We start from the raw sequence: 12,981 nt of genomic DNA on the forward strand, positions 1-12,981 counted from the left end.
AAGAATCAAAGAAGCTCCACAAGCTCCAGAAACAGTAAAAAGAGACTGGCTCAAAAACAAGACCAGGTGGACAAACAATGGAGCAGGACACCTGACATTCCACTCTGGACACCCTTGCCACAGGGAAGCATATAGGATACTGCAAGGGCATATACATGTGCATGCACCATACGTACTTGAATACATACCACCACATCCTGTTACACACACACAAGCAATAATAATAGTAATAATAATAATAATCAGCAAAAAAGTATTACTAATCAACTCTAGCAACAAGCACTTGCCAGCCTTCATGAAAGCAGTTTCAGTGGAGTTATGGGGTGCAAACTAGATTGGGCCGAGTTAAAGCTCAGGGTTCAGGTAAGAAAGTAGACGCTACAGTGCTGTGTAAACTGAAGAAATTTGGTTTCTAAATGGTAGAAATAGGGCAATAGCTGGAGTGGGAATTTAGGGTTTAGGGAAGGGTTTTGTCTTATTTTTACTTGAGGTGATTTGGAGTATCTGTGTGTATTTAAATCTGAAAAAGGACCTGGAGAAAAGATGTTTTAAATTTATTTTCTAATTACTTATTTGTGTGTGTGTGTGTGTGTGTGTGTGTGTGTGTGTGTGCATGAAATGCATGGCATGACACGTGTGGAGATCAGAGGACAACCTTGAGACGTCTGTGCTTCATCTTTCTTTAAAGCAGGTCTTGTCATACTGCAGAGAAACATCAGACTAGTTATCTTGTGAGCTTTGGATTTTCGTAGCTCTGCCACCCATTGTCATAAGTTTGTTGGGATCACAGATGTATATAGCACTTTATAACCAGCATTATATGTGTGCTCAGGAATTGAACCTAGGTTGGCAGGCTTTGCCATCAAGCACCTTTTGCTACTGAGCCATTTCCCCAGCCCCTGGAGAGAAGGTTTAAAGGAAAACAACAACAACAACAATGAGAATAGTCAGTGGAAATCTTCATAAATTTAGTAAGGGATTAGATTACTGGTGAGATGGAGGGATTAGATTTAGGTAGGGCTCACTTGGGGAGATGCCTCTTCCTTTGTCTTTGGTGGCAATGGAGAAAGGACCAGTATGGATTCAGTTGTGTTCTGAATGTTTGACGATTGGAATGAAGAATTCCTTTTGGGAAAGTTTTTTTTCCCAAGTAGAAGATAGGGTCACCTGCTGGCTGGTGAGATCCTTTGTCAGAGTATGGGGAAAAGGGAGAAAGTCTGAAACAGCTGCTGTTTAAAAGGTCTCTGGGTAGTTTTTTAAAAAAGTTTTTATTCATTTTTATTTATTTATTTGAGAGTGACACAGAGAGAAAATGGGGGGGGGGAGAGAGAGAGAGAGAGAGAGAGAGAGGGAGGGAGGGAGGGAGGAAGGGAGAAAGAGAAAAAAAGAAAGAGAGAAAGAGAAAGAGAAAGAAAGAAAGATGGGAGTGCTAGGGCTTCCAGCCACTGCAAACAAACTCCAGATGTGTGCGCCCCCTTGTGTATCTGGCTAACGTGGGTCCTGGGGAACCAAGCCTCAAACTGTGGTCCTTAGCACTTAACCCCTAAACCATCTCTCCAGCCCTAGTTAGTTTTTATAAGTGCTCAGTAAATATTTATTGAGCAAATAAATTGAATGATTGCAAGGATACTCCTAATTATGTGAGAACTCTTAGTGTAACTAAGATTTTGAAAATAGTTGTTGGAGGATTGTGACTGTGAACTTGTTGTAATATGATTCTGTTTTGTTTTAGGGAATCGTATTTGGGGGAAAGACCTGAAGGGTATACAGCTGTGCCATGTAGCCTGGTCTGCAGATAGTAAAACCTTACTTTTTGGAATGACAAATGGGGAAATACACATTTATGATAATCAAGGAAATTTTATAGTAAGTATGTATGTTCATTATTCCATTTATATAAGTTTATATGATTATTTTGTATATCATTTGTATATATATGCATTAATTATAATGGTTCATGCCATCGGTCTTTAGTACATTTTTTAAATTAATTTATTTTTTGTTGACAACTTTCATAATTATAGGTAAGAACCCATGGTAATTCCCTCCCTGCCCCTACTTTCCCCTTTGAAACTCCACTTTCCATCATATCCCTTCCCCCTCTCAATCAGTCTCTTTTATTTTGATGTCATGATCTTTTCCTCCTATTATAATGATCTTGTGTAGGTAGTGTCAGGCACTGTGAGGTCATGGATATCCAGGCCATTTTGTTCCCTGGAGGAGCATGTTGTAAGAAGTCTTACCCTTCCTTTGGCTCTTACATTCTTTCTGCCACCTCATCCGCAATGGATTCTGAGCCTTGGAAGATGTAATAGAGATATTTCAGTGCTGAGCACTCCTCTGTCACTTATTCTTAGCACCATGGTGCCTTCTGAGTCATCCCAAGGTCACTGCCATCTGAAAAGAGAAGCTTTTCTAACCAAAAGTGAGAGTAGCATTAATATACGGGTATCAACATTAAGAGAAGTGCTTACTGGGCAGTTGGGTGAGCATAGTATATACATTTAGCCAGACAACAGCAGATGGTTACAGCCCTAGGGCTCATGACTACCCCTATTGTAGGTTTTCAGTATCAGCAATATATTCCCTCCCATGGGGCAGGCCTCCAGTTCAATTAGAGAGAAGTTGGTTTCCCCATAACAGACATGCCAGTATTGCACTTTTTGGCTCATTTGGCCTGGCTGGCCAAATACAAGGCTTGCAGTGTCCACTGTTGAGTATCTTCACTGGTGATTTCTGTCTCTCCCATTGAACTGCATGCAGCATAGCTTTTTCTAGCTTTCTGTCAGCTGGTCTACATGGAGAAGTTTTTCAGTTCAGCTCCAGCAGGATGTTTCAGTAACCTTGCAGCCCAAGTATGTGGAGTCTTCAGCAGTAGGGTCTTACCATCTATTCCTGGTTGGAAACCAAGAGCCTCAGCAGTGGCCTGTAATGTTTTGGGGGTATCAATGACCACCCTGGCCAGTCACTCACTGGAAGGTATCCCATCCCTGGCACTGAAAATTTTTTAGTAACAATTTATGGCTTCTGAGTCTTCCATTGTCCAAAACAGTAGGTTTCCATATGAATTATTTATATCCTCTTAGATTTTGATTAGCCCTCCCTCTACCTTTCCTTTGTCCAGATTCTTCCCCTGACTTCATTTAGGCCTTTTGACTTCCAGTAATCTGTCCTTCTACTTGCATATATACAAAACCATTCTATTAATTCTCCCCTTCTTTCTATTCCCTTTATATCCCCTTTCTAGCTTACTGATCCCTGCTACTGAGCTTTGTTCTTACTTACATCGAAGTCCAATCATTTGTAGCTAGGATCCATATCTGAGAGAGAACATGTGACGTTTGGCTTTCTGGGCCTGGGTTACCTCACTAAATATAATACTTTCCAGATTCATCCATTTTCCTGCAAATTTCATTTTTCTTTACTGCTGAGTAGAACTGCATTGTGTAAATGTGCCACATTCATTATCTATTCATCAGTTGAGGGACATCTAGGCTTGTTCCATTTCCTAGCTATTGTGAATAGAGCAGCAATAAACATGATGAGTACTTAGGATATATGCTTAGGAGGGGTATAGCTGGGTCATATGGCAAATCTGTTTTTGCCTGTCTCAGGAATCTCCACACTGATTTCCACAATGTCTGGACTAGATTGCATTCCCACCAACAGTACAGAAGGGTTCATCTTTTTCCACATCCTCACCAGCATTTGTGGTCATTTGTTTTCGTGATGGTAGCCAGTCTGACAGGAGTGAAATGAATTTTTTTTTTTTTTTTTTTTCGAGGTAGGGTCTCACTCTGGCCCAGACTGACCTGGAATTCACTATGGAGTCTCAGGGTGGCCTTGAACTCACAGCGATCCTCCTACCTCTGCCTCCCGAGTGCTGGGATTAAAGGCGTGCGCCACCACGCCCAGCTTGAAATGAAATTTTAACATAGTTTTAATCTGCATTTGCCTGATGGCTAGAGATGTTGAACATATTTTTAGATGTTTATATGCCATTTGTATTTCTTCTCTTCTTTTGAGAACTCTCTTTAGTTCCATAGCCCATTTTTTAATTGTGTTGTTTGATTTCTTGTTATTTAGGTTTTTGAGATCTTTGTATATCTTAGATATTAATCCTCTGCCAGATGTATAGCTGGCAAAGATTTTCTCCCATTTTGTGGGTTGCCTTTTTGCTCTATTCACAGTGTCCTTTGCTGTACAAAAGCTTTGCAATTTCATGAGGTCCCAGTGGTTGATCAGTGGTTTTATATCATGAGCAATTGGGGTTATCTTCAGAAAGTCTTTGCCAAGACTAATATGTTGAAAGGTTTCCTCTACTTATTCCTCTAGCAGTTTCAGAATTTCAGGTCTGATATTAAGGTCTTTGATCCATTTGGACTTTATTCTTGTGCATGGAGACAGAGAAGGATCTATTTTCATGCTTCTGCAGATACATATCTAACTTTCCCAGCACCATTTGCTGAAGAAGCTATCTTTTCTCCATTGAGTATTTTTTGGCATTTTTATTGAAGATCGGTGGCTGTTGCTACCCAGACTTACATCTGTGTCCTCTAGTCTGTTCTATTGATCTACATGTCTGCTTTTGTACAGTACCATGCTGTTTTTGTTGTTGTGGCTCTGTAATGTAGGTTAAAATCAGGGATGGTGATACCATTAGCCTTATTTTTGTTGCTTAAAATTGTTTTAGATATTTGAAGTTTTTTGTGCTTCCAAATGAGTTTTTGGATTGTTTGTTCTATTTCTGTGAAGAATGCCATTGGAATTTTGATGGGGATTGCATTAAATGTGTAGATTGCTTTTGGTAAGATTGCCATTTTCACAATATTGATTCTTCTAATCCAAGAACAAGGGTTGTCTTTCCATTTCCTATTGTCTTCTGCAACTTCTCACTTGAGTGTTTTAAAGGTTTTCATTGTAGAGATCCATCACATCCTTGGTTAGGTTTATTCTATAGTACTTTTATTTATTTATTTATTTATTTATTTATTTATTTATTTATTTATTTTGATGCGGTTGTGAATGGCAGTGATTTCATCCTCTGTGTATTTGTTGTTAGCATATGTGAAGGCTACTGATCTGTGTGTTTATTTTGTATTCTGCTACATGGCTATAGGTGTTCATCAGCTCTACTAGTTTGCTGGTAGAATCTTTAGGGTCCTTTATGTATAGAATCATATCATCTGCAAATAATGATAACTTGATCTCTTTCTTTCCAATTTGTATCCCTTTGATGTGTGTCTTTTGCCTTATTACTATGGCTAAGACTTCCAGTACTATGTTAAATAAAAGTGGGGACAATGTGCACCCTTGTCTTATTCCTGATTTTAGTGGAAAAGCTTCAAGTTTTTCTCCATTTAGTATTATGTTGGCTGTAGGTTTGTCATAGCCTTTGTTATGTTGAGATATATGTTCCTTCTATTCCCAATCTCTGTAGGACTTTTATCATAAAGGGATGTTGGATTTTGCCAAATGCTTTCTCTCCATCTAATGAGATGATCATGTGATCTTTGTCCTTCAGTCCAAAGCCTACTTGGTCGGGGTGAATGATCTTTCTGCTATATTCTTGCATTCTGTTTGCCAATATTTTGTTGGGAAATTTGGCATCTATGTTCATGAGAGAGATTGGTCTATAATTTTCTTTTTTTGTTTTGTCTTTGTCTGGTTTTGGTATCAGGGTGATGCTGGCTTCATAGGAGTTGGGTAGGATTCCTTCCTTTTGTAGTTTATGGAAAAGTTTGAGAAGCATTGATGTTAGTTCTTCCCTGAAGGTCTGGTATAATTCAGCAGTGAATCCATCTGGACCTGGACTTTTTTTTATTTGGGAGATTTTTTTTTTTAATAACTGCTTGGATCTCCATACTTGTTATAGGTCTATTTAAGTAGCTAATCTCATCTTGATTAGATTTTGGCAGATCACATAAATTAAGGATATCATTTCTTTCATATTTTCAAATGTAGTAGAGTATATGTTCTTAGACTATGTCCCTATGATTTTTTTGAATTTCTCTGGTATCTGTTGTTATGGTGCCTTTTTCATCTCTAATTTTATTAATTTGTGTCTCTTCTCTCTTTGTTTTGGTCAGATTTGCTGAGGGTTTATCAATCTTGTTTATCCTTTCAAAGAACCAGCTCTTAATATCATTGATTCTTTTTTTTTTCTTTTTTGTTTCTATTTCATTAGTTTCTCCCCTTATCTTTATTATTCCTTCCTGTCTACTCATTTTTGGTTTGCTTTGTTCTTCTTTTTCTAATGCCTTGAGGTGAAACATTAAGTTGTATACTTATGCCACTGCAAACAAACTCTAGATGTGTGCACCCCCTTGTACATCTGGCTAACGTGGGTCCTGGGGAATCGAGCCTCAAACTGGGGTCCTCAGGCTTCACAGGCAAGTGCTTAACCACTAAGCCATCCCTCCAGCCCTCTAATTTCTTACTATAGACACTTAAAGGAATAAATTTACCTTTTAGGACTGCCTTCATTGTGTCCCAAAGGTTTTGATATGTTGTGTTCTCATCTAATTTGATTCTATGAATTTTTTGATTTTTCTTTATTTCTTCATTGACCCTTTCTTCATTTAGTAATGTATTGTTTGGTTTCCATGATTTTCTGTATGTGCTGTAGCTTTTCTTACTATTGATTTGTAGTTTGATCCTATTGTGATCAGATAGAGTAAAAGGAATTGTTTCTATTTTCCTGTATTTGTTAAATTTGCTTTGTGTCCTAATTAATATATGGTCTATTTTAGAGAATGTTCTATGTGCTGCTGAAAAGAATGTGTATTGTGCACTATTTGGATGAAATGTCTTGTATATATCTGTTAGGTCCATTTGTTCCAAGACCTTGTTTAATCCAGGTGCCTCTCTGTTTGTTTTTTTGCTGGGATGACCTGTCAGTTGATGAGAGTGGGGTATTGAAGTCACCTTCTACAACTGTGTTTGGTGTTACCTGTGACCTTAGTTTTAATAGTGATTGTTTGGTGAAATTGGAAGCCCCATGTTAGTTACATCTATATTTAGGATTGTAATGTCCTCCTGTTGGAGTGTTCCTTTAATTAATATAAAGTTATTGTCCTTGTCTTTCCTAACTCATGTTGGTCTGAAATCTACCCTATCAGAAATTAGGATAGCGACCCCTGCTTGTTTTCTAGGCCCATTTGTTTGAAACACCGTTTTCCAACCTTTCACCATAAGATAGTGTCCATCCTTTGTAGAAAGGTGCATTTCTTGGAGGCAACTAATTGAAGGATCCTGCTTTAAACCAGTTTGCAAACCTATGCCTTTTGGTTGGTGTATTGAGGCCATTGATATTAGGAGTTATTGTTAAAAGGTGTATATTTTTTTTTTGCTATTTTTCTTGTTTTGTAGTTCTTCCAGTTTTACTATTGTTCTCTTGTATTAACTTGTATTTGAGTATACTTTTTATTTATTTTTTTTCCAGGTTCCTTGTATGTGTACTTTTCTTTGTCTTCAGCATGGAGGATCCTTTCAAATATCTGTAGAGCTGGTTTTGTCTTCAAATATTCCTTTAGCCTGCTTTTGTTGTGGAATGTCCTTATTTCCCCATCTGTTTGAATGGATAGCTTTGCAGGAAAAAGTAACTTTGGTTGACAGTTGTCATCTTTCAGAACTTGGAATACATCATTCCAAGCCTTTTAAAGTTTGTGTTGAGTAATCTGCTGTAATCCTGATGGGCTCATCTTTGTATGTGACTCAATTTTCCTCTCAACTGTTTTCAATATATTTTCTTTGGTTTGTGTGTTTGGTAGTTTAATTATAATATGGTGAAAAGAGGTTCTTTCCAGGTTTTGTCTGTTGTTCTAAAGGCTTCCTGTATCTCCACTGGCAACTCTTTTCCAATTTGGAGCAAGTTTTCTTCTATGATTTTGTTGAAAACACCCACTATGCCTTGGAAGTGAAATTCTTTTTTTTCCTACTATACTCAGAATTCTTTTTATTTATTTATTTTTTTTTTGTTTTTTCAAGGTAGAGTCCCACTCTAGTCCAGGGTGACCTGGAATTCACTATGAACTCTCAGGATGGCCTTGAATTCACGGCAATCTACCTACCTCTGCCTCCTGAGTGCTGGGATTAAAGGTGTGTGCCATCATGCCTGGCAATACCCGGAATTCTTATGTTTGATCTTTTTATAGTGTCCTGAATATCCAGAAATTCCCATTCATAGTTTGTCTTTCTCTTTTTTTGTTGTTTATTTTATTTATTTATTTGAGAGTGACAGACAGAAAGGGCGGGGGAGAGAATGGGCATGCCAGGGCCACCAGCCACTGCAAACGAACTCCAGATGCATGCGCCCCCTTGTGCATCTGGCTAACGTGGGTCCTGGGGAATCAAGCCTCGAACTGGCATCCTTAGGCTTCACAGGCAAGCTCTTAACCATTAAGCCACCTCTCCAGCCTTGTCTTTTTCTTTGTTGGACTGTATTAGATGTGCCACCTGGTCTTCTAGTTTAGATATTCTTTTCTCTCCTTCATCCATTCTACTGGTGAGGTTTTTCATTTCTAGCATTCCTGACTCATTTTTCTGTATAATTTCTATTTCCTTATTCATGTTTTATATTGACCTCTTTATTTCATTAAATTAGTTTCCTGTGTCATCTTTGAGCATGTTTATAATTGTTCTTTTGAAATCTTTCTCAGGTATTTCCTCTAAATCAGTCTTACTAAAGGTCATTTTGTGAATTTATATTGTCTTGCTTTTTTTTTCCCTTGTATTATAATGTAGAGGGTTTTGCATCTTGGATTAATTTAATGTTTGGGTTTTCTAATTATCTCCAGTATGAGTAGATATATCAATCAATCTGATGTTACATATCTTCTTAAGACTCTCAGAATAACCACAAAAGTGACCCTGGATGTTGGGTTTGTCTTCTAGGAGAGTATATGTAGGCTGGGTGGAAGAAAATATAGGCCAATTCTAAAATTTAACTAAACAATGTACATAGTCAATGAAAAACACCACAGAGTATTTATGCAAGAGTAGGTATTATGACAAAAAGATCCTCCAACAAAGTCACAGTCCCTAAGGACTTGTGTTGCCCCACACCCTTAATCCTGTCAACTAGGAGGCTGAGATTTATGGTCTGTAGTTTGTTCCAAGGTCGGTTTGTGACCAAATGAGACCCTACTCCAGTGAACGACAGAAGAGGAGACAAAGGCCCTATAAATCAGGAAGCAACAAATGACAAGCCCTAAATATAGCTTATTGGAGAATGGCAAATCCGTCCATCTATCAGATTTCACATATAATTTACCCTGACGTGGAAGGTGCCGTGAGCACTTCCAATGCAAGTTTATATAGCAGGCTTATTTGGTGGGTCCTGACCTGGTGTAATCCCGTTATCTTTTGGAATGGCTTTGGTCTCAATTATGCTGTGCACCTGCGTGGGTCCCTTTTTTGCTGTGCTGTTTGCTCAGGTAGGCTGGCTGGATTGGTGGTTTGCTGCTCTGATCACCTGTGCTGGGTGCTGTGTAGGTGAACTCCCTTCCCCAGGTGTCTGGTGCTTTCTGGCACTTGTACTGGTGGTGGTGGTGAGGTGGGGGGAGGCTGTGGATGGTTACTGAAGTTCTGCTGGTCCTCATAATCCTCTTCCTTACGAGCCACTGTGCTGGTCTGACCTCCCCTTCAAGTTTCTTGAGTTTGCAAGGAGGCTGGTGTGAGTGGGAAATCTCTTCACCTGGCTTTTCCTGTGCCTGTGCAGACCTTGTACTGCTGCTGCTGGAGCTGCTTCTGCCTGCTTCTGTGGTCTCTAGGAATCTCTGGGTCTCTCCTACTTCTCTGCTGTGGTTGTTAATTTCTTATACACCTTCACCTTTTAGTAGAGCAGTGTATTTTGCTGTTTTTTTTTTTCTTTTTCTCTCCTAGGTTGCTTTCGTGTGGTTCCTACACTGCCATCTTAACCAGAAGTTCTTAGTACATTTTTTTAGTTATTTAAAAGTTTAAAAAAATTTCCAGGCGTGGTGGTGCACGCCTTTAATCCCAGCACTCGGGAGGCAGAAGTAAGAGGATTGCTGTGAGTTCGAGGCAACTCTGAGACTCCATAGTGAATTCCAGGTCAGCCTGGACTAGAGTGAGACCCTACCTCTAAAACCCCCCCCAAAAACCAACCAACCAAACAAACAAACAAAAAACCAAAAAAACAAAACCCCACAAAACCCCCAAAAAACCAAAAATTAAAAAAAACATTTTTTAAAGAGACAAATTAATATTAAGAGTGTAGCTTTGAGTTCTGCTTTCCTGAAGCTGAATGGGGCAAGATGATTGTATTGAAGCACATGGAGAATTAGTAGAATGTGTATTCCATGCTAGAAGCCAAGGTTTATATGCAGATATTAAAGGATATTTTTGTAGCAAAAAAGACAATGTCTAGAACCAAGGTAAAATAGCGTAGGCTCAGGTGGCATGATTAGAGTTCTGGTTTTGAGAGATACAGCCATGATGAATTTCTGATCTGCTGATAGGGCAGTTCTGTTTGTAGCAAGGATTAGGACATTTTGTAATTGTATTTGCTGGTGGAAGTAATAGGTAGATTTTTGTTTGTTTGGTTTTGGAGACATGATCTTGTTATATAGCCCAAACTGTCTTTGAACAGGCATGTCCCACCATAGCTGGTAATTGCCAGTTATATTCAAAGTATTTTCATATGCCTGTTGTCATTTGAGTCTCCTTAAAACCCTGACTGTGAGTGTAATTTTAGGTGAAATATTTATATGAGCTAAAGAGAAACTAGAGTAGGCATGTGTAGTTTTATTTTACTATATTTCTTTGAGACTAGGTTGATATGTTGCTCATACTGTCCTTGAACTGGCTTTGTGGCTTGGACTGGCCTCAAACATGTCTTCTTGCCTCAGCTTCCAGAGTACTAGGATGGATGTAAGCATGCATTGCCACATGTAGATCTGTGAATTAGTTTTGCGTTTTTAAAGTTTTTGCTTCTGTGTGTCTATGTATATTTCCATGTGTGCGGGCATGTATACATGCCCATGTGCACAAAGGACTAAGGTCGATGTTGGGTGTCCTCTTTGATTTCTCTCCATTTTATTACTGAGATGGTCTCTCACTTGAACCCAGGGCTTGCTGATACAGCTCAGCTAGTCTAGCTAGCCAACTTGCCCCAGAGAGCCCCAATTTCAGTCTCCCAAGGGTGGGATTACAGGTGGGCCACCAGGCCTGCCCAGCTGAACTCTGTCCTGCACTTGCACAGCAAGCATTTTATCTATTGACTCATATTACAAGCACTGTGAGTGTGATTTGGCTTTTGTTTTAATTTTATTTGTTTATTTGCACATGTGGTAGGGGCAGGGTCTCTGGTAGAGCACATCTTGTTTTATGTGGTACTGGGGAATCAAACCTTGGCCAGTGGGGCTTTGCAAGTTTGCCTTTAACCACTGAGTCATCTCCCCAGGCCTCTGTGAGTGTGTTTTTAATCTTCATTTTACCTATGGAGAAAATCGAGAGAGGTAAGGGATGGCTTTGTCCAGGATTGATAAACTGGTACATGGTGAAGTTTGAAAATCACAGCCAGATGTTTAACTTTTTATTTCCATTGTTCTTCATATTGCTCTGTTTAAAAGTGTAATTACTAAACCCAACCTAATTTATTCTCTGTAGATGAAAATGAAACTGAATTGTTTAGTGAATGTCACTGGAGCCATTAGCATTGCTGGGATTCATTGGTACCATGGCACAGAAGGCTATGTGGAACCTGATTGCCCCTGCCTTGCCATTTGCTTTGACAATGGGAGGTGCCAAATAATGAGACATGAGAATGACCAAAGTAAGAAATCCTTGCTTTTTTTTTTTATTTTTGGGTGGGTGAGTTTGTGTGTGTACGTATGCATGTGTGCCATGCCCATGTGAGATCATCAGAGGACAACCTCAGCTACTGATCCTCATGTTCCACTTTGTTTAAGGCAGGTTTAAGGCAGGTTCTCTCGTTTTCCACCTCTGCATCTGTAAGGAATTCTGCTTCTACTTCCTATCTTACTGTAGGAGGGCTGGGATTACAAATGCTCACCACTATGTCTGGCCTTATGTGGGTTCGAGGGATCTGAACTCAGGTCATCATGGTTGCTTATATCATCTCTCTACTACCCCTCTTTGCTTTTTTATTTTTAATTTTTTTATTATTATGAACTTTACCATATGAGCATACTGCATAATGGTCCTATTTCCACTGGGTTATACTCTAGGCTAAGTATGTTACCACAGGTGGTACTTTTTTTCTTTTTTCTTTTTGTTTGTTCTGACTAGACCCGGTTTTGATTGACACTGGCATGAATGCAGTAAGTATCCAGTGGAATCACATTGGCAGTGTGTTAGCAGTAGCAGGATCCCAGAAAGAAGTCACCCAGGATAAAGATGTCAACATTGTTCAGTTTTACACTCCATTTGGTGAGGTAAATGTATGATGTTTTCCCATTTAAAGGAAGATCAGCAGTCAGTAGGGGGGAAAGAAAAGGAAAATGTAAGTTTGTTATATTTGCTTTTACCATCTTACATTCCTCCCAACAGTGGATGAGGGTTTCTATTTCTCCACATCCTCGCTAGCATTTACTTTCATTTGATTTTTTAATGTTTGCTATCCTTACTGGGGTAAAGTGGAATCTCATAGTTATTTTAATTTGTATTTCCCTGATGATTAGGGATGATGAACATTTTCTTAACCAAATATGTCTCTATAATGTTGTATAATAAAAGCCTTCATTATACTTTAACCTAGAATTTGTTATTTAATCTTTATATTTAGAAACCCAGAAATTTGACATAAGAAAGCACAATGGAATATTGGTTTAGAATAATTTCTTTGTGATCCTAATAAACACATGCTTCTTTTCACTCCTGGCTTTTTTTTTTTTAAAAAAGATTTTTATTTATGTATTTATTGGAGAGAGAGAGAGAATGAGAATGGGTACACCAGGGCCTCTAGCCACTGCAAATGAACTCCAGATACCTGCATCA

The 12,981-nt window shown here is 38.8% G+C and overlaps 1 protein-coding gene across 2 annotated transcripts in view; it reads left to right on the forward strand.

Moving 5' to 3' along the window:
- Wdr35 (WD repeat domain 35) overlaps nt 1-12,981 on the forward strand; it is a 136,325-nt gene that overhangs the window by 17,421 nt on the left and 105,923 nt on the right. For both annotated transcript variants that reach the window (XM_045150728.1, XM_045150729.1), the window contains exons 6-8: nt 1,733-1,866; nt 11,632-11,797; nt 12,274-12,419. In XM_045150728.1, the coding sequence (XP_045006663.1) occupies nt 1,733-1,866; nt 11,632-11,797; nt 12,274-12,419 (446 nt within the window). The remainder of the gene's footprint in view (nt 1-1,732; nt 1,867-11,631; nt 11,798-12,273; nt 12,420-12,981) is intronic.

This window comes from Jaculus jaculus, chromosome 5 (genome assembly GCF_020740685.1).
Source record: "Jaculus jaculus isolate mJacJac1 chromosome 5, mJacJac1.mat.Y.cur, whole genome shotgun sequence".
In the NCBI taxonomy this organism is placed as follows: Eukaryota; Metazoa; Chordata; class Mammalia; order Rodentia; family Dipodidae; genus Jaculus; species Jaculus jaculus.